Here is a 22143-nt window from a genome sequence, read left to right on the forward strand (position 1 = left end):
TTTGTTTCTCTCCTCGAGCAGTACTTTCCTGATAAAGGTTTTGGGGTGCCCCAAGCTATGGGGGGATGCAGAGAGATTAAGTGCATCCCCTTTACGGGGCAGGGGGGAGCAGTGATGGGAGCTCAAGGGAGAAATCTCTTGCAGCATCGTCCAGAAGAAAGCATCACGCCTGGTTGTCGTCGGCTGTTTTGCCGTGTTTCGTACTGAAGGGATGCTATGAGCGGCTCTTTGTCAGCAGCCGGGTTTAAAAGCAAACAAAACCCCCAGATTTCACAGATTTTTGGCTATTTTAGTAAAAAGCCTTCAGATTGCTCACCAGCTCCCCGCCGCAGTCTCATGGGCACCGCGGGGTGTCCACGGCGCTGCTCCGAGCAAGGACACGTCTCTGTGGGGACGAGACCGTGATAAGTACAGGTGTGACTTCAAGCCGGAGCAGTTCGGGCCTGCCGGCATCCCAGCGAGTGGTGGGCTCCTGCAGCGAGGCTTCCTGGAAAAACTTGGCACAGGCTAGGAATTCACTGCCCAAAATCCCAACGGAGTGAATTAACTGCAATTTGCTTTTGAAGGGGGAGTTGTGTCATCCAGGAAAATGCAGGGGAGGGTGCTGGGAAGCTGGTAGCATCATTATTATTATTATTATTATTACAGCAAGGTTGCTGGATCAGGCCACGCCTGGGGCTGCTGGGCTGAGCAAAGCTCTCTGGTACGGCCAGGAGTTTGCTTTCTGCCCCCAGCCCCCCGGTAATACCGTGCTGGGGCCGGGTAGTCCTGAGAAACTCGGGCGGGATGCTCTGCCCATGGGGACACACATCACCCCAACCCTCCAGCCCCAGGGACCAGGCTGCTCTCCAGCCCCGCGGGGACCCGCCAGCAGCTCCAGGGACATCGACCCCAGGCAGAGCCCTAAGCCAGCCCCTTTCGCGAGAACGGCGAAGGAAGATCGGCAGAAGCAGCTTTAGCTCTGAAAGGAGATCATACCTGATGAGGCTCAGCCCAAGCTCATCTAATCCCCCACGAGGAAAGGGATAGCGGAGAGCCGGCACTGACCAAGCCAAGCCCTCCAGCCTGACTTGGCTTTTAACTCCCCGGCTGACGGCAAGGCTCAATCAATAAAACATCCCGCGGGTGAGCGGGATCCCCACCAGCGCAGAGGGAGGGAGATGGGGCTGGGGGATGCGGCCCTTTGGTTCATCCCCACCCGCAACCAGCATGACCCCACCAGAACACAGCCTGGACCCTCTCCCCCACCTTTTATTTTGCCCCCCCCCCCCCCTTTCCCCGCTCCCCCAGGGCCCACGTGCCGCCACGCAAAGTCCGCGTGAAGCTCGGCGGGTTTATTTTAGGAGGCACCATGACCCCCAGGCATGTGAAAAGCAAGCAGCACGAGCTCTCCCCGCTCGGCTCCGGCGACGTGTTAAGCCTAGGCAAAGCGTTCCCGGCAAAGCGTCGTGAGCTCCCGGGATGCTCCGAGCCCGCAGCCCTGCTCCCATCGCTGGCTCGCTGCCCGTACCGGGGAGGAGAGGTTGGGATGGGGGGGAGCAGGGACAGGCAGCCCTCCTCTCGCCTGTCCCCTGCCCTTCGAGAGATGCATCCCCGTTTGCCAGCGTCCCCCGCTGCCGGGTCCCCGAGCATCCCTGCAGCCGAGCATCCCGGCTGCCTGCCTGCCATACGACCGCTCCGGGCATCAACACGGGGGCAGAAAAAACTTAAAGCAAAGAATTAGTGTGGATTAAAGCAGAAAAAACTATTTTTTCCTCTTCTACGCTATAAACCCAATTCCCTCACCTATGGGGCCAGGTTTGGGGTGGATTTGTTCAAGCAAGCTCTTGCTGGGTGCTGGACGATCTCTGCTGGCAGCGGAGCTTATAAATAAATGCCCCGGGGGTGGGCAGAGCTCCTACCCTCCTGCACCAGATGTGGAGCAACCCCTCATCGTACGGCCGCAGGATCAGGCCTCCTTTCTGCTGGTGAGCGCGAGATGACGTGAGCGGTTTCCCCAACGGACAAAGCATTAAACGAGCAATCGTTAAAGCACTGAAACAAATGAACCGCCATTAAAGGATGGGGGAATCTCCGCTGAATGGTTCATTTTTCTTTTCGCAGGCAATTAAATCTCCCTGTGAGCTGCCGCGGGAAGGGACGGCCCCATCCATCCCACTGCGGCATCGCTGTGCTGCTGGTCCAGATACGGGGATTAATCCGGATTGAAGAGCACGGGGGAGAACCCAGGAGCGGCTCCACACACTGACCCAGCTTTCCCCAACCCTCTCTTTCTTTAAAACCCATCGAGGATTTGAACTCCCATCACCGAGTAACCCACGGGCTGGTACAAGGAGGGCCATACACCCACCTGCCACCCCCGTGCCCCTCTCTGGGTGACAATCCGGACCCAAGAGCCACCCCACGAGCGACGCTGGAGAGGCTCCGGGTTGGAATAGCCCTTCGCAAGGGCCGGACGGCGCGAGGAGGCAGCGCCGCTTCGGCACGCGTCCCCGCCGGGCTTTGCCGTGACACCGATGGGAGAAGGCGGCCGGAGCCCGGCAGCCGTCCCTCCTGCCCGCTGCAGCCGAAGCCATGCCGAGCGAGAAAAGCCACCGCCGGACCAGCGACTGCTCGCTTTGTGCCTCCTTCCCTTCAGCCTGCCCGGGGAGAGATATTTGGGCAGCGCTTTGCGAGCCGTGACGGGGAAGAGACTCGCATCCACCCCGACGCAAAGCTGGGGCACCCCGAGCTCCATCACCCTCGTCCCCCCCCGGGGAAACGGCCGGAGCCTCTCCCAGTTTCAAAAGGCTCCGGATTCGGCCCACGTCTTCGGCAGAGCGTAAAGGCAGATGCGATTATCCGCGCCGGCTGCCGCAGCCAGCCGGTTCAGCCATCCCCGGCGGCTCTGCGCTAGCCACGGGCCGGGGGAGGGCAGGGGGTTTGAAAGCTCTTTAAAGCCTCAGGATATAATCTCTGCTCAGAATAATAATAATAAAAAAAAAAAAAAAGACATAAAAATGCCTCGCCACATCCGCCCGGGAAGCTCTCCAACGGCTTGGGCATGGAGCAGCCGGCAAAGGACTAAAGGCTGGGGCTGCGGGGGGGCGGGAAGAAACCAGGTTATGGGGCAGCATCTGGGGCGAAAGCAGTCTCAGGAGGAGCTTTGCTGGGGTCACAGCTCAGACCATCCTTGGGACCCCCCAAAAATCACCCCAGCATTTGCTCCGGCCCCTCTGCCTTTCCCCCACACCTCCCTGCCCAGCCCAACCGTTCCTCACCCACCGTAAAAACCTATTGGAGAAAACACGATTTTACGTAATCTTTCATGTTGTTCTGCTCGATGTTTTACACACACACACACACACACACACACACAAAAAAAGATCTGAATGGAAAACAAGGTCAAACCGTGCCTTGGCTGCCTCGTGTCCCCAGGGAACACGGGGAGGTAGGGCACTCCCAGCCAGTGCTGGCTGGAGAAGAGGAGGGGACCCCGTGGCTCCCGTCTTGGGCAAGGGGACAGAGACGAGGGGTCCCCAGCCCTCCCCGATGGCTCCAGGCACCCCGGGCTGCCTCTCGGTCCTGGGCTTGGCTGGAGACCCCTCTTGGGTCTTAAAGCACAAACCCGAGACTGGAGGAGTTGGAGAAACCAAAAAAAAGCGTTTATTAAGGACAATAAATTACATTCCCTTGAAATACAGTAGATATCGAGACGAGTCCCTTGCTTTGCAGGGCAGGCAGACCTCACCACCCCAGAAAAGTGACTTCTGCAGGGCCGGGGGGGTGCTCCTGGGAACATAATCTGGATATTTGGGTTGTCAGAGCCCTGAGGAGCAGAGCAGGCAGGACGCCGAGGCTCTGCCTTCGGGGAGGTATTGCCGTTTGCAGCCGCGTGACCCTGTCCCTGAAGGTGACTGATTTCTGCTCATCTGTTTTACTCGACGATTATACCCACGCAATCGATTAGTCCCCTCCGAGCACTGCCAACACCTCGTGACACAAACGACGAAGGCGTCAGTCCCCCGCCAGACTCCAGCGCAGGCGGGTTTAGGAAGCAAAAGCCCCGATCCCAACGCTCCAGCAGCGGGAGGGAGGTACGGCTGGCCCGGGACGGTGCAATGGGGTGCTCGAGGCCGGACGAGCGGCGGTGGGCACACAGAGGTAGTTGCTGGGTGAGAAAGGCACAGCGGAGGGCAGGCGCAGGCAGCGACCCCGACCCCCCGCCTGCTGCCGTCACCGCCGGCCTGGAGCTACCGCGGGGATTTTTTTTGGGGTCTGGGCTGCGCGTACGCTCAGGGCTCCCCCAGAAGAATTTGGGAGGCGGAAGAAACACCCAGCCGAAAAGGCAAGAGATGTATGCGACTGGCAGGGGGGGGGTGGATATTCTGCCGGAGCCCAGTGCCAGGATAAAAATACGCAGCCCGTCACAGCCAGCGGAGGGAATTAGAGTGGAATAACCTGCCTGCCGCCGTCAGGGAAGGCTGCGGCAGCAGACGGTCGAGGTAGGGCTGGGAGGGGACTCTGCCCGTCGGGAAATGACGCCAGCGCCCGGGCAGAGGAGCAGATGGCCCCGCGGACCCCCCCGCCGTGGGTGGGAGCCCCCCGAGGCGGCTACCCCGATGCGGTCGGGACGAAAGCCTCGTCTTTCCTCCGCCCTGCCGACGGCATCTCTCGGCACGGCAGTGCCAGGGCGGCGAGCAGCGTCCCGCCGGCCGGCTCCTGGGCATCACTGCAAGGTACAGGCTGTGCCGGGGGGGGCACAGAGGGCACTCACTCGGCTGCACACACCGTCGTCACCCAGCCCGGCTGGGCTCCCGGGCACGGGTGAGCCCAGGCTGGGGGGAAAGGAGGGCGTGCGGGGTCGGGATTACCCCCAGGCAGGAATATCCCCGTGGCTGCGGCAGCTGTAGGGATATTCCCCACCGCAAGAGCCGCAGCCACGAGGGGGGACGCTTCCCCAGGACCTTTTCACCAAACCCTCTCCGATGGGACAAGAGGGGACAGAAAAAGGGACTCACTGCTCCGGACGGGCTCTGCCAGCGCCTCCTTGCCCATGGACTGTGCCTCCCGCATCTGCCGGGGCAGAAGATCATTTCCCAGCCTGCAACCCCTCCTGCCCCAGCATGCTCCAGAGCCCCCCACTAAGCAGCCCTACCTTCATCTGGTCTTTCAGGTACTCGGCTCGGGCCATCAGGGTCTGGATCTGGCAGAGAGAGAGAGGGAGGAAAATCCCTTCAAAGCCACGCCAACGGGGACACGCCGCTGTCCCACGGCTGGCACTCACCTCCGCGTGGAGCAGCTCCCGTCGCCTCCCCGCGGGCTCCGCTGCAGAGGGAAGAGGGACGTGCCATCAGATCGGCCGCGGGCGCAGGATGCGTCCCTTGCCCCCGCAGCACCCGCCACGGTCACGACTCACCGGCCAGGAGGAGCAGCAGCTCCCCCAGGCTCTGCTGGTAGAGCTCCAGGGTGTCACCGTCGTCTTTGCCTTCCTCCTCCTGCAACAGACCCCGGGGGGCCCGGCTATAGCTGGGGGGGATACGCCGGGTCCCTCCCCACCTGGGTTTGCCCTTTCCCCTTCCACTCGAGGGGAGTAGGGACCCCCCAAATCCACCGCTCACCTTAGCGATGGCAGCAGAAGCCATTTCCAGCGCGGCGCAGAGCCGAGGCTTGTCCTTGGCCATCTCTGTAAGGAAACGGTGCGGTGGGGAGCCAGCCCCGGGACACCCTACAGCCCAAAACCCCACTGGGTGTCCCCTTCCCCCTCCGACGTTGCCGGGGGGGGGCGGGGGTGTCCCCAACAAAAGCTACCTTTAAGGAGCTCTCTGGCCGGGTTGCCTTGCTGCAAGAGGCTCTTGTTGCTGGAGGTGACCAACGCCTTCAGCTCCTCTGCTCGGGAGATGTATTGCCCCACCTGCCCACAGCCGGGGGGGGGGAGCAGGGAATGAGGGGACCCCCACCACGGAGAACAGAGGATGGGGCGGCATCTCGCTGAACTAAGCCAGAGGGGATGCTGTCCGCCGCCTCCCCAGGGATTTTTGACTCACCTTGGCTCGAATGGCTTCTTTCCGGCGAGCATCGCTTTCATCTGGCAGGGGGAGAGCGACCGAACGCTGGGGTGGGTGGGCTGCAAACCGGCCTCCCCCGGGGTGCTGTCTGCCCCCGCAAATGCACCCAGCACCGCCCGGGACCCACGCAGCCCCCCGCCCCGGGGTGGACTCACAGTGCAGAGCCGGCACAAAATACTCCAGGGCTTTGCAGTAGAGGGAGAGGGCGGCGGAGGCATCCCCCTCCTGATCCTTCTTCACCGCCTCCACCACCAGGTCGGTCTGGGGGACACAAAGTGGGGGGGGGGGGCTCAGGGCTCTGCCCCCCTCCATCCCCAGGGACCGGCACCCCAGCACCCAGCTCACCGCTTTGCAGAGGCTCTCGGGGCCGGGGACGTGCTCCATATCCACGAAGGGGTGGGCAAAGAAGCGTTCGAAGGAGATGCGTTTCAAAGGGTCCCTCTCCAAGAGCTGTCCTAAGAGATCCCGGCATTCCGGGGAGAGCAGGGGCCGGCTGGGCAGCTGGGGAGGGAATGGGGCTGAGACCACCAGCCCTGCCGCAGCAGCCCCGGGCTGCGAGAACCCACCCGGCTCCGTCCCATCCCGCGTTACCTCGACAGCCCGGTCGCTGCGGATCTTCTCCTCCAGCTCGGCGAAGGAGCGGGAGGCAAAGGGCGGCCTCCCGAAAAGTGCTTCTGCGGGGGGGGAAAGGGAGCGGCGGGGGGAGATGGAGAGGGGGAAACCGGCCCCGAGCCAACTCCCAGGGGGGATAAAAGCAAAAGCCCACCGTAAAGGATGACGCCCACCGACCACAGGTCCACCCGGGCGTCGTACTGCTGGCGGCACACCATCTCGGGGGCCATGTAGAGCGGGGAGCCCCGCAGAACGTGTTTCTCGTCCCACGGCGACATGTACTGCGCAAACCCGAAATCTGCGGGGGAGAGGGTGAGGAGAGCTCGTGGCGGTGGCAGGGGGAGAAGGAATTGCCACCTCCACCCCCTCCTTGGGTACCTGCCCTGACCTGCCAGCTTCAGCTGGGGGTTCTCCGGAGCGCTCAGGAGGATGTTCTGCGGCTTGAGGTCCAGGTGGGAGATGTTGCGGTCGTGGAGGAACTTCAGGGCGCAGGCTGGGTGGGCAGACGGGCACGTGGCAGGGGGGACACCGCCGTAGCCCTGCCCCCCCAAAATCCCCGGGAAGGATGCCCAACGGAGCCAGTGGGGGAGCCGGGCAGGGGGCCCTCACCGAGCTGCTGCAGGAAGATGCGCGCCACCTTCTCGGGGAGGATCCTGCGCATCCGGATGAAGCGGGAGAGGTCCCCCCCGGCGCAGAACTCCATGATCAGGTAGATGTGGTTGCTGTCCCACTGCGAGGCAAGAGGACCCCGTCACGCCGCCCCGGCCGGTCCCACCGCGTATCCCACCCACACAGGGTCCGCCTGGACTGGTTTGCCCAGTTGCTGGCACGGAGCCCCACGGATACACCCTTGGGGAGCCAAGATGGACCCCCAGGACCCGAGCTGGACCAGTGCTGGCTCAGCCCCCCCCCCACCGACCCGGGAAGCCCCCAGCCCCACCTGGAAGTCCTTGAGCTCCACGATGTGCGGGTGGCGGATGGTCTTCAGGATCTCGATCTCCGTCAGCAGGTTCTCCACCGATGCCCGGTTGAGGCTCCTCTTGCTCACGCACTTGATGGCCACCACCTCACGCGTGTCCCTCTGCCAAGGGGGAAGCCAATCCTGGAGCCCCCCCCACCCCAAACAGCCAACCTGGGGGTCCTTCCCCAGTCTGCCGGGGGGGTCCCGACTGGGGAGGAGGGGGAAGGAATCGCTAGCAAGGGGGTGACAGGTCCCATATAGGTGCTATAGGGATGGTAGCCCGTATGGAGGGCTGTAAAAGGGGGGGTCCCATGGGTGGGGGGGGGAACGGGACACGACGGGGACACTACCTTCCTGTAGGCCTTGTAGACGGTGGCGTAGGTGCCGGCGCCGAGGCGCTCGGTGAGGATGAACTCGTCCAGGCGCGGCGGGGCCCAGCCGGCCCCGGCCATGGCCCCCCCCGGCCCCGGCCCCGGCCCCGGCCCTCGGCCGCGCTTCCGCCTTCCCGGCGCGCCACGGCGCTGGCCTCGCCCCCCGCCACGCCTCCGCTCCCGGCCCTGGCCACGCCCCCCGCTCCCCAAGGCAGAACGGGGATTTTCTTTTGAGCACATATACATTTTATTATTAATTTTTTTTTTTTTTTTTACATGAAAAGATCAGACGCGGGGAAAAAAAAAAATAATACAGGAGGAAGGGGGTGTGACAATGCCAATTTCTGGATGAGGAGGGCTGGGAGGGCACTGGGCAGGCCCCCCAACAGACATTCTGCCAGTGAAGGATGGGGGCACAAAATCCAATCCCCCTCCTGGGCAAAGAGGGGGGACAGAAAGGGGCAGCACAAAGTCAGGTCTGCAAAGTAAACCCCCCCCCCCCCCGCTCCCACACCGATACGCACACAAGGCTGGAGAGCAGGGGGAGAGGAAACCGCCCCCTATCACATCTTGCCACAAGCGGCACGTCAAGCCCTGCACCTCATCCGCGTCCAAAGGGACATGCCATCTCGGGACACAGCTTTTGAAGCTAAACACACATCAAACCACTTCTTTCCCAGCTTAAAAAAAGTCAAACCAGTTCTTTCCCAGCTGAAAAAAACATAATACGTGGGAGGACGAAGGCAGGGAGGAGTTGACCCTGGAGAAAGATTCATTCATGCTCTCGGCTGGCAGGCTCTCAAGGTTAGCTGGAGAAGGACATCACAGGCACCGCATGGTGTTTGAGCTGGTGTCTTCAGTGCCGCTGCTCCCAAACAGCAGAGCTGGCAAGTCAAAAACCCCTTTTCCCCTCCCTCCCCTTGTTTAAGGGTACGGTGAATTCTCAAGCCCCCACTGATCCCTTCTCCCTCTCTCCATCGTCTGCAGGATCCTCGTGGAAGGGGGGATCTGCCACAGGGGAGGACAAGGAGAAAGACCTTTTCCCTCCTCTCTAACCCCCCTTGCTCCCAGGTTTTCCCTTGTGCCACGTTACCCCAAGTCTCAGGAAGCCGAGCAGTTAAGAGGTCAAAATGCAGCATCATGTAAGTGTAATAAACCAAAAGTACAGTATCTGCTCTTCAAATTAATGACATAAACTACATGCAAGTTACAACACACATACACCCCCCCCAACAGCAGATAATCAAATTCTTCATAGCAAAGGCCAATAGAAGAGAGAGAGTAAAATCAAAAACCTGCTTCCCCTCACCTTCCTGCTACAGAGAGGGCAAGGTGGGGGGGAAGAGAGACAAACACTCAGTATGTCCTGGATAGAGAAATATACTTGCTTCAGAGAATGTCTCCCGTATCTCCCCACACCCTAAAATAAGACAGGGAAAACTAATTGTCATAAACATAGGCCAGCTGAAGCTAAAAAAAACCCAAAACAAAACAAAACCAGACCTCTTCTCATCTGGAGTCGGCATCACAGAGCTAACATGGTACTCCCAAAAGTGCATCTTTAGGAAAAATAAAAAAAAATTAAAAAAAAAAAAAAAAAAAAGAGAAGGTTGGGGTGACGATGGCAGAGGAAGCGAGGGGGACGCTGCCCCAGGAAGGGTTAATTTCTCCGGAAAGCACTCTGTGCGGCTGTGGAGGCTGCCCCAGCAGCAGCATTCTGGAAGCCCCTGTTGGTGAGGATGCCTTGGGAAAACTCTTCCTGGGCCCTTTGGAAACTGGCTCCTGTACGCCGATACAGGGAATGCACCTGAGAAACAGAAGTGGGGTGGGGGAAGAAAAATCAGCATGCAGTTGTGGGCTTGCTGCACATACCTCGCTTGCCAGCTTGCCTTTCCTTGGCCCCGCCGCTAACCAGCTCTCTTGGCAGCTAGAGAGGATGGGCTGGAGCCATTGGCTCCATCTCACCCAGCACGTGATGTTGCAGATTTCGGGAGACCCTCATTTGTTGTAAAATGTGGAGGTCTCAGCAAAATGGCAGGTATCAAGACCAAAAACTCCTCCCCCCGCACTGTGATGGTACGGACACTTAACTGCTGCATTTACAGACACTTGCACTGAAGGTGCCTGACACTACAAGCATCAGGTTATGTCCTTCACAATACAGTTCAGGAGAAAAGGAGGAAGCAATAGAAACAGGACCGGTTCAGCCTGTTGTTGCCTTCCCCAAAGCTACATTTCTGCTGTTAATTGCAGAAATGCAACCCTCCTGTGGTTGATCATAAGGAGGAAGGGGAGCTCATGTTTGGGAGCCAGTGGGGAGGCACTTGTTTGGATCCCACCAGGCTTTGAAGAGTCCCACAACATTGTGGTAGCAGTGACTGTAAAGCCCTGGATACCCAAACAAAGCATTGACCGTCTCTGCTCAGCCAGCTCTGGACAGACTCAAGCTAAAGGGAGGTGCAAGAAATTTGATGTCTGTGTTTGATGAGGGTGACATTTGGGACCTCGCTGGCTATCTTCTCTGCACAGCAGCCAAAGCAGCAAGCCTTACTACACCCTCCTTTATTCTAACGTGCATGCTTAATGGTGTGCCTTACTGAAGCATCTGTGCCTCTTGTTCCCTCCCCAAAGACTACTTTCCCACCTGCAAGTCCCCTTAGCATTCAAGCAACTTGGCATTGATGCAGGAAGCACAAGCAAAAATACTTTTGTTAAAAGCTCTTGATGGTGACCCGATTACATCTTCAAAAGCAAGCTAATTCCCAGACAGATGAGAGGAGGTGGCAACCCCAGGATACCCTGGGAGCAGCCTGACCTGTGGATCTGCGAGTCAGCCAACACCTCGCCTTGCCTCCAAGCCACTCACCTGCTTCAGGAGGAAGAGCGAGAGAACCGCGCACAGCGTGAAGAATCCTGCCACCACCATCATGATAACAGCCACAGCCAGGTTCCCGTGCAGCTCAGACAGCGCTGCAATCCATCCGCTGCGAGAGAGAGAACAGGGTGAGCACGGCGAGCACTCGATTCACAGGATGAGATGGAGCAGAGGGAGAAGAGGCATTGACCGCTGCACAAGAGCCTTTGGGGGAAGGTTACAGGGAAGTGCAAAACCAAGCGTAAGAGCTGTGGAAACAAGGAGCCAGAGCTCATCCAGGCACTTGTTTCGGGGCCAGAGTTTCCATTGTCACTTTTAGAAGCAATCCTACACAAGAAAATTGTGCTCACTCCACCCGCGTTACAGCCCTGGGCCACCCCCCCTTAAGCAGCAAAATCAATAGCCTTGGCACTGTCATAAATCAAGTCACTTCCACGAGCACCTCCTCAAAATTCAGCCAAGTAGTGTAAAGATGGGCTGGTACATCTAACTCAGAAGAGATCAGCTGGCAGATCCGGAGCCTAGACCTACAAGTCACCGTGATAGCCCCTCCGTGGCCAGGGATGTAAGTGTTGGGAGGGGGAGGAAGAGGAAGGAAGGGATGAATAGAGCTACAGAAAGGAGGAAACTGGCAGTTATTGAAGGGAAGGGGCAGGGACGATGTTGGGAGTTATCAGTGCTTGGCTGTGGGTGAAAATACTGAGACGCCTCACTCAAAACACCCTCCTGGGTGCTGGAGAGAGGAATCTTTCCAACTGCTAAACCAAGCAAGCCATGTGCCACCAGGAGAGAGGGAATCAAGGGAGCCAAACCATCCCATTTGATGTGGTGCACAACTTCTTGCTCATTACAAGGAAGCGGAAAGGCACACCATGCACTACAGCCAAAAATAAATGCACTGTCTGGCTTGAGGAAACGTAGCAGAAAGCTCAACGCACGCTCTCCAAAGTCAGACTAAAAACAGAGTGCCCCCTCCCAGTCCCCCATGACTAAGGCTGCACCAGCTAGCAGGGGAGGGAGCACAAGAACAGCTCTGCCCATGAGCCGTTCTGCAGGCAGCGGGCAAAAATAGACAGCAGTTTCACTGCACTCATCACCTGAAGGCTTCCCCTCGGGAGAAAAACCACTACACTGTTAACCTTTTCCCTGTTCGCAGTAACTCTGGAATCTGATCTGCGGCCAATGCAGCAAGGCAAAAAGAAAGCCTGTGCTTTCACTGCAGGGGGCAATTGCTGACAAGAGGCCTGTTGGACCCACTCCAGAAGCCCAGTCTCACCCTTCTGTACAATGCCATTAAGAAAGGGCAAGGGTAAAACACTCTCTGCTTAATTTTTTTGAAGCACAGCCCACCAACAACACACTCGAGAGAAATTCAGGAAGAGTTTGGGAACAGAATCAGGCTCCTAGCAGCAGTCCCGAGTTAAGCCGTACCCAGACCCCAGGTCAGAGATCCCTCACGCCCACGCTACAGCCTCTCTCAGGCAAGGCTCCATTTTAACACAAGGCAGATGCGATCAACACTATAGGCTCAGCATCAAGAAGGGATTAAGTATTATATGTATTAAGTGAGGGGGAAGGCAGCGGAGAAGGCATGGAAGATTTCACACACTCCTTCTGGCGCTGGCCTGCAGCAGCAGCGGCAAAGGTACATGCTTTTGCTGGGACTAGGACGGGAAGAGTGGAGGAGAGAGGCAGCCCAGCTGGGACCTGCCAAAGACATGTATCAGGTGAGAGAGGAAAACCACAGGAGAAAGAACAGACAGCTGTCAAAAACAGATCCCAAAGCTTCTGACAGTCACAACCCTGGTGAGAAAAAGCATCCATGCAGGGCTGTGACATGGCAGCCCATGAAATGAAGCTTACCTGTCTCCCCAGCCAGGAATGCCAACAGCCTGGATGATGTAGATTGCTATTTGGCAGAAGAAGATGAAAAAGAAGACGAAGAAGCTGAAGGAGCTGTCAGACCTGTAGGAGAGACGGCAGCAGGAGTGAAACCCAGGGACATGATTCCTGTACAGACTCCCTCCTCTAAGAGGAGGGAAACAAATTCAGCAAACCCTTTCCTCCAGGGCACAGCTGCTAAGGGGAGGTGATTTCAGAAGGAACTCATGCAGCAATACAACTTACAACCTGTCCACTGCGTATTGCAAAACCACCACTCTGCCCAGTCAGTGCAAGATGGGATGAAGGCAGCTTCCTTGACGCACACAGCGTGCTCAACACATTAACGTGCCAAACAGTTTCTCAGACATTAATAAAAAGTAGGACCCTATGATTGGCTAGGCTTGGATTTCAAGATGAAAAAAAGACCACCATAATCAAGTTCTATCAGATACTTCTAATATGTTTAGGAACAAGTGGGTTTGATCTATTTCACAGTGCAAAGAGCTGGAAAAACCCTGCAGGCAATATACGATCGGAACAGATAAAACCAGAGCTCCTCCCACTAAAAGATATATCTCCGTTACAGAAGAAAATAGTACTTGCCTGAAAGCCTTGTAAATTGGTCGGTACCAACAGAGAAAGGCACAAGGGGTGAATAAAATAAACCACAGGATCGAGAGACCAAAGTCTACTCCTCTTTCCGTCTGGACTGTGAACCATGCCAGGCAAGCAAGCAGGTTTAGGAGCAGGGTAATCGAATGCACTGTTCAGGATGGGAAGGAGAGAAAACACATCAGTAAGTTCTTGGAAAACTCAGAAGTCTCTCCAAGCATCCCTAATCTCTCACTGAACACATGGAGCTCTGCAGAAATTAAGGAGCCTTTGGGCCATCTAATTTCCTTGCCTCCCTTGAAAGGAAAACAGAGCTTAACCTAAGAACCTCATCTGATCCTGCTGCTTACAATCAAATCTTAAATCTTTTCAGAGCACCACAACTGACAAATACGGCTGAGACTGTTTTGCACCCGATCTCTGAACTGCGCTACCCGCTCTCTTTCAGAGTCCCAGGAGAATTGTTAAAGTCTCCATTAAACAACAGTCAAAATTCTGTCATGAATGAGCCATTCTCAAAGCATAAACTCTGAGTCCTTTACATTTGCCTTCATAAAAAAGGAAGGGAGACATCTTTTTACCCTTGCAGACAACACCTACAGAATTTATTGTAGGTCAAAGCTCAGCATTTGATACAGAATCGCCTTAGAAATAATTTTTATTGCAGTTCAAGCTATCACTTACACATCCACAAGTAATACAGCATCTTGCATATCCTCTGGTAGTCAGCTGGGATGTCTGCAGAAAAATCCTGATAAAAACACGGCTTGATCGGACACTTCTTGGGAAGAGGGGGCCAGTTGTTTTGCCTCGCTGTGGAAAGCAGAAAGCAGTAGTTCTTCACTTGCTCTTCCCTCATTGAAAGATTCATTCGCACGCCATAATTTGCAAGTAGCCATTCATATATACCAACATTAAAATGTTGGAAGAGGCTAGGTCTTGATAAGTATCTAGGTTTGAGCAGACAGCACAGCAGGGATGTGTTAACTCTGCTGGCAGCAATGAGGCAGGTCAGCCTGGTTTGAGGGCTTTCCTCTGTGGGAGGCAGCATTCCCCTGCAATGGTCAAAGGGCCACCACAACCAACAGCACTCGGCAAGTCCAGATTCAGCCATTTAAAAATCAAGGTTAGGGGAAAGTACTGTTTTGCTCTGATTAAGAGACTGAAAAAAAGCTTTACTGCTCTCAGTGAAAAGCCTTAACGTGTCAGCATCGCACAACAGCTCAGATACAAATATAAAACTGGTGTTTAAAGAACTTAACGTGGCCAAATGCGATGGTGAGAGCATGCTCGAGGGCAAAGACCCACCAGAGCTGTTCTCCAGCATCTTATCTCTGAGCTTGTTTCCCACCTTGTCAGTTACGGGATGACAGGTAGAGCCCCAAAAGGGCTGCTGCAGCTCTGAAGGACTACAGGAGGGACACATGGCTTCTGAAAAAGCTGCATACACTTGGACAGGCTGAGCCTTCTTCAAATCCTGACAAGCCAAGCGACTCAGGCTTCCCTGGGCATCACACTCATTGCGGGCAGGGCATTGCAGGAAGCAGTACTCACGGTTAATGCTGGCTGCGTTACTCTGCAATTCCCTTTCCTTCTTCTCCAACTCAGCTGCCTTCCTCTCTAATTCTGCCTGTTGCTGAAGAAGCCCAGCCTGTGCTGCTGCAGCCACAGCCTAAAGTAGGGGGAGAAAAAGGTAAGTCCTTTCCTAACTGAGGCAGTGGCAATACCACCAGCAAACACACCAGATGCCAAACTGGAACGGAAGCAAAGGCAATTCAATAGCAAGGGTTGAGGACAATTTGAAAGCTGAACACCCATGGCTGATCTGAAACATCTTGGAGGCTTTCTGTCTTACCTGCTGGAGGACGAAATCAAGATCAATGCAGAACTCCACCCAGATGTTCCTCTCTTATCCCATGGGAAGATGGGACTGGAAGAGCCCTCAGGAGGCTAATCAGTCTGTTGCCTACCCTCCATGCCCTTCCCTTCCAGCAAAGCTATGCTTTCCTTGCAGCTTCTTCTATTTTCCAGTTAGCCTCATTGCTCTAAGTGCTCTTACAACAGAGCAGTGAGCAGGACTCCCAAGTTGACCACGACAATCCCTTTCCCAGCTAGGAGAGGAGGTTCACAGGAAAGGCAAGACAGCCGTCTACCACACCTCTTAAGCATCTCTTCTACCTGTTTGCTATTCTGAGAACTAAGCCTTTCTCCTAGCAGCCTCGGCTTCTCTGCTGTTTGGATGAGGTGGTCCTGGTAGTCAGGTAATTGCTAGCCTGTCTAAGCAGCAGCTGCAACGTATAGCTAGACTGCATTTACACTCCTGGAACCGAGCGTGCCTGACCAGTCACTAGAACTAAGCTAAAAGCATTAACAGGATACGTTTCAGTGTTTGCAGAGGGAAGCCAAAGCAAACAGGATACAAGGTGAAGTGAGCTCTGCCACCAGCGGGACAGGGAAAAGGCATAAAGAGAATTGTGTGTGTGTATTCCCTGTAGAGATCTGCTTTGCCGGGCAGGTACAAATAAAAGTTTAAAAGATCACCTGCAGTTTCCCACACCCCACCCCAGAAAATCCTGTTCCCCTCCTATTCCCAGATGCTTCCAGAGGCCCGTGGGAGCTCCTTCACACTCTCCAGCCCAGCTCTTCAGGAAGGCAGCAGCGAGGGGTCGCCATACCTGGGGAGTGGGCTCCACGGATGTCTGCAGAACAGCAGGCTGTGAGTGGCCAGAGGGCTGTGTGGCTGGCGTTGTCCGCGACGCATTTGTCTGCATATAAACCCCAAGCAACAAGGCAAAAACATTATATATTGCTTCTTTTAGCAAAGAATAGTTCAAGTTTTAGCACTACTAAAACAGAAAGCACTAGCAGGAAGCAATTCTGCATTTTCGAAAATTTGTTAGTTCCTTAATGCATTGGGGGAGTGGCACCTGAGGATTACGGGTATTAGGCAAAGGAGAAACAAAAAGGGATTTTTATCAGTTGCTTGAACTGCAAATATTGCTTTATCCTGGTTTCGTGTTCTCCTTTTCCCATCTCACACACTGCAGCAGCCAGGAAATAAGAATGAAGTTCTTGCAGCGATCCATCAACGATATCGCTGCAGCAGTTCAGCTCCCAACCCAGAGACCAAATAAATATTGATGTGTCCTGCCACAAAACATCTTCCCCTTCACACTTCATATGGCTTTACTGTGAGCCAGCAGCAAGTTTGAGAGAAGCTGTTCCATGCGAGTGGAGAGCTCCAGCTGGGAGTTTATTAGTGCTCCAGTGCAGGAGCAGTTGCTTGCAGCTTACCACGCACGCAATGAGCTACACTGTCCACGGGGAAATCAGCTGCAAATGCCTCTCTCTTTTTCTTTTAAGCTGCACCTACCAAGGGACCTTCCACACTGCTAAAACCACTACCAAGATACCTAGCGCAGAGACGCGTGGCACGTACCAGCTGGGAGCTCTCAGAAAAGGGGTTGAATTCATCCAAGCCACTTTGGCTAGCGTTTGTGAGCTGTGTCACCGAGGGATCCTGAAAGGAGAGAGAGTGAAGACAAAGCGGCATCAGACATAGGTCATCGTTAGATTATACGTTACCCACGCCGCCTGCCTTCCATCCACTTGCTAACTGGGAACAGGATGGGGCGAAACACACGCTCGCCACAGGCAGATGGCCTTGGCTGGCAATGAATTTAAATAAACAAGGAGATGACTATCAGCAAGGCAAGATTCGCCGGCAGAAGTAATCTCCCGTTCAGCCAAGAGGTACATTTGAAGAACTACAACATGCTTTTGGCACAGGAGCCCTTTCTGCAGATTACTACTGCTTGCCTACAGAGAGTTATTCCTAATTTCCAGGGACTCAAAGCAGGACATGGATTCATTCACCCACGGTCAGAATGTTGCTGGACACCCAGGACCACCTCCCAAACCTCACTTGCACCACAAAGTGAGCGAGGACCCACAAAGCACAACAGAGCCTCACAAAATCAGTTCCCAGGTACAACTGGTCCTGGCTGATAGGTGTCAGCTGCCACCCAGGGCACTTGGACCAGCAAGCTAAAATGCCAATGACTGCTCTGAAAAGGCAAAACACCCAGGAAAGTTGAGCTGGAGGTGTGACACCAATTACTTTTGAAGGTTTTAATTCTGCCAGCATAACAGCTGCATTCACCTGTACTCACAGCATCTCCTACTTGTCTCCATCAAATAGTCTGACTGTTTAAAAAAAGGCTCTCAGCACCTCTGCCAAAAATACCTTTCCTCCCTCACCTGCAATGCACTTAGCGATTTTTGTTTCTTCTTTATACACACTACTTTCCATAAAAGATCCCTCCCTAATAGCCAGACTTGGACCTCTGGAGTGTTTCTCTCCCCAGTCGTTAGAGAAACAATGTACTTTTTGAACGCTGAAATCCTACTGGGAGAACAGCCTGGCAACCGGATAGCTAGGTGTGGGTAAAAAAATTTAAAAAGTGGCTTTTTATCCTTCCCTCCCTTCCCTAGCAACTCATGTCTCAACATCAGTCATTTTAATTTTGTGGTTAATGGGGTGAGAAGCAATTGAGGCTGCGACAAGGTAAGAGTGAGTAATCGAGGCATGCAGGGGCTGACCGAGTCCATGCGCTCCAGAAAAGTCATTTGGCTTGTCTGAAACCCACTGGAGCCCTTCCCTGGGGTTTTAACGCAGCCTTCTGCTGAGCAAGATGCGTACGGAACAGTTAATGAGTAACTTCACACATCTCCTCCATAGCAGGCACTCCCTATGCAACAGGTTGCGCTAGTTTATGAATCACCCTGGGCTGAGGGATCTCAGACAAGGAGGTTTTGGATGCCGCTCGATGAAGTACAACTTCCTGGCCAGGCAGGGCTGTAAAAAATGGGGAGCACCAGCAGAACTGTCACGCTGGAAATAAGGGCTGCAAGGACTCAAGGCACAGGTTTCACTACTTACTCCTCTGGTGCCTTTAGCTTAACCAGTTTTGCAGATGCACGGGCTATCGACACAAGCTTACAAGTCAGTTCATGCACGATAGCTACTGCATGATAGCACGATACCCTTCAATCCAGACCAGGCAAGGTCCCAGCCTGACTAAAGTCCAGCAGAAGGCAACTGCACACAGGAGAGAAACTCCCTTAGAGGCAGGGGGAAGAGGAAAGCAAAGGCTGCAACAACAAAACAACCATCTGAAGAGCTTGAATGGTCAGGCTGGGAGGAAAGTGCTCGGAAATAAGGAGAAACACTAGAATATTAAGGCAAAACACACATTTTTCTTCCCTTTGCTCACCTCCATTCAAAAAGAAAGCTCCTAAATTAACCAGAGGCTCACCAGTGCAGAACTGCTATTGAAAGGGCAGGCTGCCAGTGGCCTGTGCAGGGCAGGGAGAGCAGCACCACTGTTTCACTGTCCAGCTGCAGAACAGTTTGATTTCAAAGGGAGGCGACCTCTCATCTTATTGCATAGCTTCAAAAAATAAAAAATTACTTAATTAGGCGGTACAGCCAAGGCAAGGCAGCTCAGCTTAACTTGCTTGCTGTTGTGCAACCGTGTCTAAAATAGATATACAAAGAGCAGGGAATTTGCAACAAAGCTGAAGTGTGTTTGGACATGTGCCTCCGTGCCCTGGATAGGGCAGGAAGGAAAACAGCAGCTGTGAAACAGAGGGTGATATAGAGGCACCAGCTTCCGCAAGCCTGGACTGCACAGTGTGAAGGATGAGTAAGCACGAGAAACTCAGAGGAGATGGATGAGAAGTTGCCCACAAACTGCACGTTGTACAGTTATTTTCTGCAAGCTACAAAGCAAAAGGCAGTTGACCCTCTTGAAACAAGCACAGGCCTGAACCTTTACGCTGTGAAACACGGAAACAGGGACTTAATTCAGCCGCTGAACCACTTGAAGCCACCTACCCAGCTATCCCTCCTCCAGGAAAGTAAAGGCACTCTCCGCTGCTCCAAAGGTCCCACGTACCTTTCCTTTCAAAGGGTTCAGTTGTTAGAACCCCCAGTTAAACTCAAGCAATTCTTTGCAACTTCTTTCCTGCCTCAGAGCTACGGAAAAGCCTGAGCACCTGAAGGCTCTCTTACTTCTCCAGCTATTCCGCTTGATTTAATAAGTACATCCAGCCACAAACCTTGTGCTCACAAATCAATTATTATATTGATCTGCAGAATGCCAGCGAGCAGATCCCCTTTTGTTGCCCTTCCTACCATCACTTTCTCAAGCAGCAGCAATGTGTGATGTCATTTTTCATGACTTCAAATTCCCCAGCGCAGAGTAATTTTGTGTTTCAACCAAATTGCACTGATGTGAAGATCAAAACTGTTTTCAAATGCAGCGTCTAATGCAAAGACAAAGTTGCTGTCGCACTGCACCAGCTGACAGAGCTGCTAAAAGATTTTGATACAACAGTTTGTGCAAGAAATTATATTCTTCCATTTCTTTCTGTTCCCACAGGTTAAAAAACCAAAACGAGATGCCTCTCTAGATGAGATCAAGGCAAGACCACTCAAATGAGAATCACTTGGAACTTAACATGGTTGTCTAAACATCACAGTGACTGCCCCAAACATCGCCAGTCCCGCAGCCAGCCACCAGCACAGGACCTCAGAGCACTGCAACTGCCTGGAAGATGCATTGAGAGAAATCTCAAGGATTTTATTGTTGGTATCTCCAAAGAGGATGGAAGTTTCCAGCCCTGTCTGAAACTTGCATCAAAGTTTCAGAGGTAGCTGCCACTTACAGCAGGTTACTGAATAAACGAAGGCAGTTAATCATCTCTCATTAACTGGTTACAATAAGAAACAGAAAGAAGAGCCAGAGATATTTTCAATAGGACCAAACCAGCTTATTTTATACCAAGCTTACTGAACATCATGAACAAAGTCTCCTTAAAAGGCAAAGATACCCAGTTATGTCAGGATTCGCACCGCACAAAATGCTATACTGGGATCCACAACGAGGAAAGACAACCCTGGTGCTCTGCCCAAGAGATATTTATCAGTGCAACAAGGCTGGGAGGGTGAAGACAATTCTAGTCTTTTGGCAAGATCTCCAGAGTGCGTGGAAGGGGATATCAGCGCCTGCCGGGTGGGCAAACCGTCCCCCCAGCCCCGCACGGCACCGAGCCAGCACGTGGATCCAAACCCCAGCAGGGAATGGGCTCATTTCCCCACATTTACTAGACTGGGGCAGTGCTGTCCTGCATTCGAGATGTTATTTTCAAATTGGAGAGACAGGGCTTCAAAGCTCCAGGCAGCAGCAGTCAGAGGTTCCTCAAGTCCAGCTGCTGATGACTGGCGGAATTTTTCTTTAAAACAAGGGACAAAAGCAAATGCAAAACCTCACGCTCCCGAAAGGAGGATATAAAACCTGCCACAAAGACCAGCTGTAGCTGCAAAGAGCCGTCAGACAACCGCAGGGGCATCCACGGTGCGACGTAGTTTGTCCTCATTAAAAAGTAAGCCTGACACCGGAGTTACCTGTTGTAAATTGCATTCAATCTTTTTTGTTTAAACAGTGAGTAAAGCGCGAGCACAGCCCTGTTTGGTCAGATACCGGGACAGTCTTAATGTGCGTAAAGCAGCAGAATATTTACTTCCTCAGTGCTGAAGCGATAAATCCCTACGTGAACAGCAACTGTACGTGTGAGCCACCCTATATTCCCCCCCACTGGAGGAATATTACAGGAACATGGTCAGCCAAACCCTTCCTGTTCCCGAGACACACGAGAGTGCGTTAAAATAGAGGTGAGGGAGAGAAGGGATTTTTTTTTTTCCTTCCGATTTCAGTTTGATTCCTCAAAACACTCGGCCCCCATCAACAAACAGTTCCACTTTGGCTTGGCCACGAAATCAGAGGTCAGGAAATCGCCCCTTCCTGCAGATTACATCCCAGCCAAACAGCAAAGGTGAGGCAGCGCCCGCAGCCGCTCGCTGACAAAAGCCAAAGCCCAGACGCTCACTTTCACACCACCGCCACACCAGTCGGGTCCGAGAGGCCGTTCCCAGCCAACTCGCTCCGTAAATGACCCCACGTTTCGGGGCACGGAGGAGAAACCCCACGTTTCGGGACACGGAGGAGAAACCCACAGAGGAGAAACCCAGTGAAAGCAAGGGCACGGAGGTTAACCAACCCAGGACTAAGTCCCCAGGAACCTCAAAGGCTTTGGCCCCTGAAAACGACAGCCGAAGGATGCTTTTTGCATTCCAGGCTCCGTTTTAGGAGCCGACGCTACAGCACGTTAAAAACAAGACCCCGGAGAGACCCAGCAGTCCCTCCGGCAGCCGGGCAGCACAGCCAAGAGGGGTCCCACGCCCGATTATTTTTAACACCGCTACAAATCGGGCACCCGCAACCGCTTCAGCGTCCTCCTGAGGCAGGGGCGGCCTGCTGGCGCTGAACCCCGGCTCCCCCCGAGGAGGGACAGGCGCCATTAAGCCAGCGACGCTTCGGTCAGCAGCGGCAGCGGAGAAGGAGGAGGGAAAAAGGGGTCGCCCGGTCCCCGCGCCCACCTGGAAGGGGTTGATGTCCACCGGGTCGGCGAACGGGTTGGTGTCGAAGCCCGACATGAGCGCGGCCCCCGCTGCTCCGCTCTCCCCGCTCCGCCGCCGCTCCAGGCACTTCCGGGGCAGCCAGGGCGCCTGCGCCGCCAACCACGTGACCCGACCCACCCACCGCGCAGGTACCGGTGACCCCCCGCGGGGCGGGGCCGCGAGACGTCACAGCGGCGGCCACCGCCTATAGGGCGCGGCGGGGAGGGCGGGGCGGGGCTAACCCTATGGGCGGGGCT

The 22143-nt window shown here is 54.6% G+C and overlaps 2 protein-coding genes across 3 annotated transcripts; both read right to left on the reverse strand.

Annotated features, from left to right (window-relative positions):
* Positions 1 to 3622: 3622 nt before the first annotated feature.
* ULK3 (unc-51 like kinase 3) lies at positions 3623 to 8150 on the reverse strand. 2 transcript variants are annotated; one of them, XM_030015401.2, is made up of 16 exons: positions 7971 to 8139; positions 7600 to 7740; positions 7269 to 7389; positions 7048 to 7152; positions 6814 to 6957; positions 6639 to 6721; positions 6393 to 6548; positions 6203 to 6308; positions 6027 to 6067; positions 5791 to 5893; positions 5601 to 5665; positions 5399 to 5477; positions 5267 to 5307; positions 5138 to 5185; positions 5001 to 5055; positions 3623 to 4725 (listed from the first exon to the last, which is right to left on the reverse strand). In XM_030015401.2, exons 1-16 carry the CDS (start codon positions 8070 to 8072, stop codon positions 4709 to 4711), a joined length of 1407 nt encoding a protein of 468 aa, XP_029871261.1. In that variant the 5' UTR covers positions 8073 to 8139; the 3' UTR covers positions 3623 to 4708. The 2 variants fall into 2 exon arrangements, with proteins under 2 accessions (XP_029871261.1, XP_029871260.1); XM_030015400.2 differs by having other exon boundaries at positions 5138 to 5307; positions 7971 to 8150.
* Positions 8151 to 9122: 972 nt separating this feature from the next.
* SCAMP2 (secretory carrier membrane protein 2) lies at positions 9123 to 22001 on the reverse strand. The gene is made up of 9 exons (XM_030015534.2): positions 21866 to 22001; positions 16802 to 16882; positions 16038 to 16127; positions 14917 to 15034; positions 14047 to 14175; positions 13354 to 13513; positions 12730 to 12831; positions 10858 to 10975; positions 9123 to 9798 (listed from the first exon to the last, which is right to left on the reverse strand). The coding sequence occupies exons 1-9, from the start codon at positions 21920 to 21922 to the stop codon at positions 9652 to 9654; spliced, it is 1002 nt and encodes a 333-aa protein (XP_029871394.1). The 5' UTR covers positions 21923 to 22001; the 3' UTR covers positions 9123 to 9651.
* Positions 22002 to 22143: the final 142 nt, after the last annotated feature.

Source organism: Aquila chrysaetos, chromosome 5, assembly GCF_900496995.4.
Source record: "Aquila chrysaetos chrysaetos chromosome 5, bAquChr1.4, whole genome shotgun sequence".
In the NCBI taxonomy this organism is placed as follows: Eukaryota; Metazoa; Chordata; class Aves; order Accipitriformes; family Accipitridae; genus Aquila; species Aquila chrysaetos.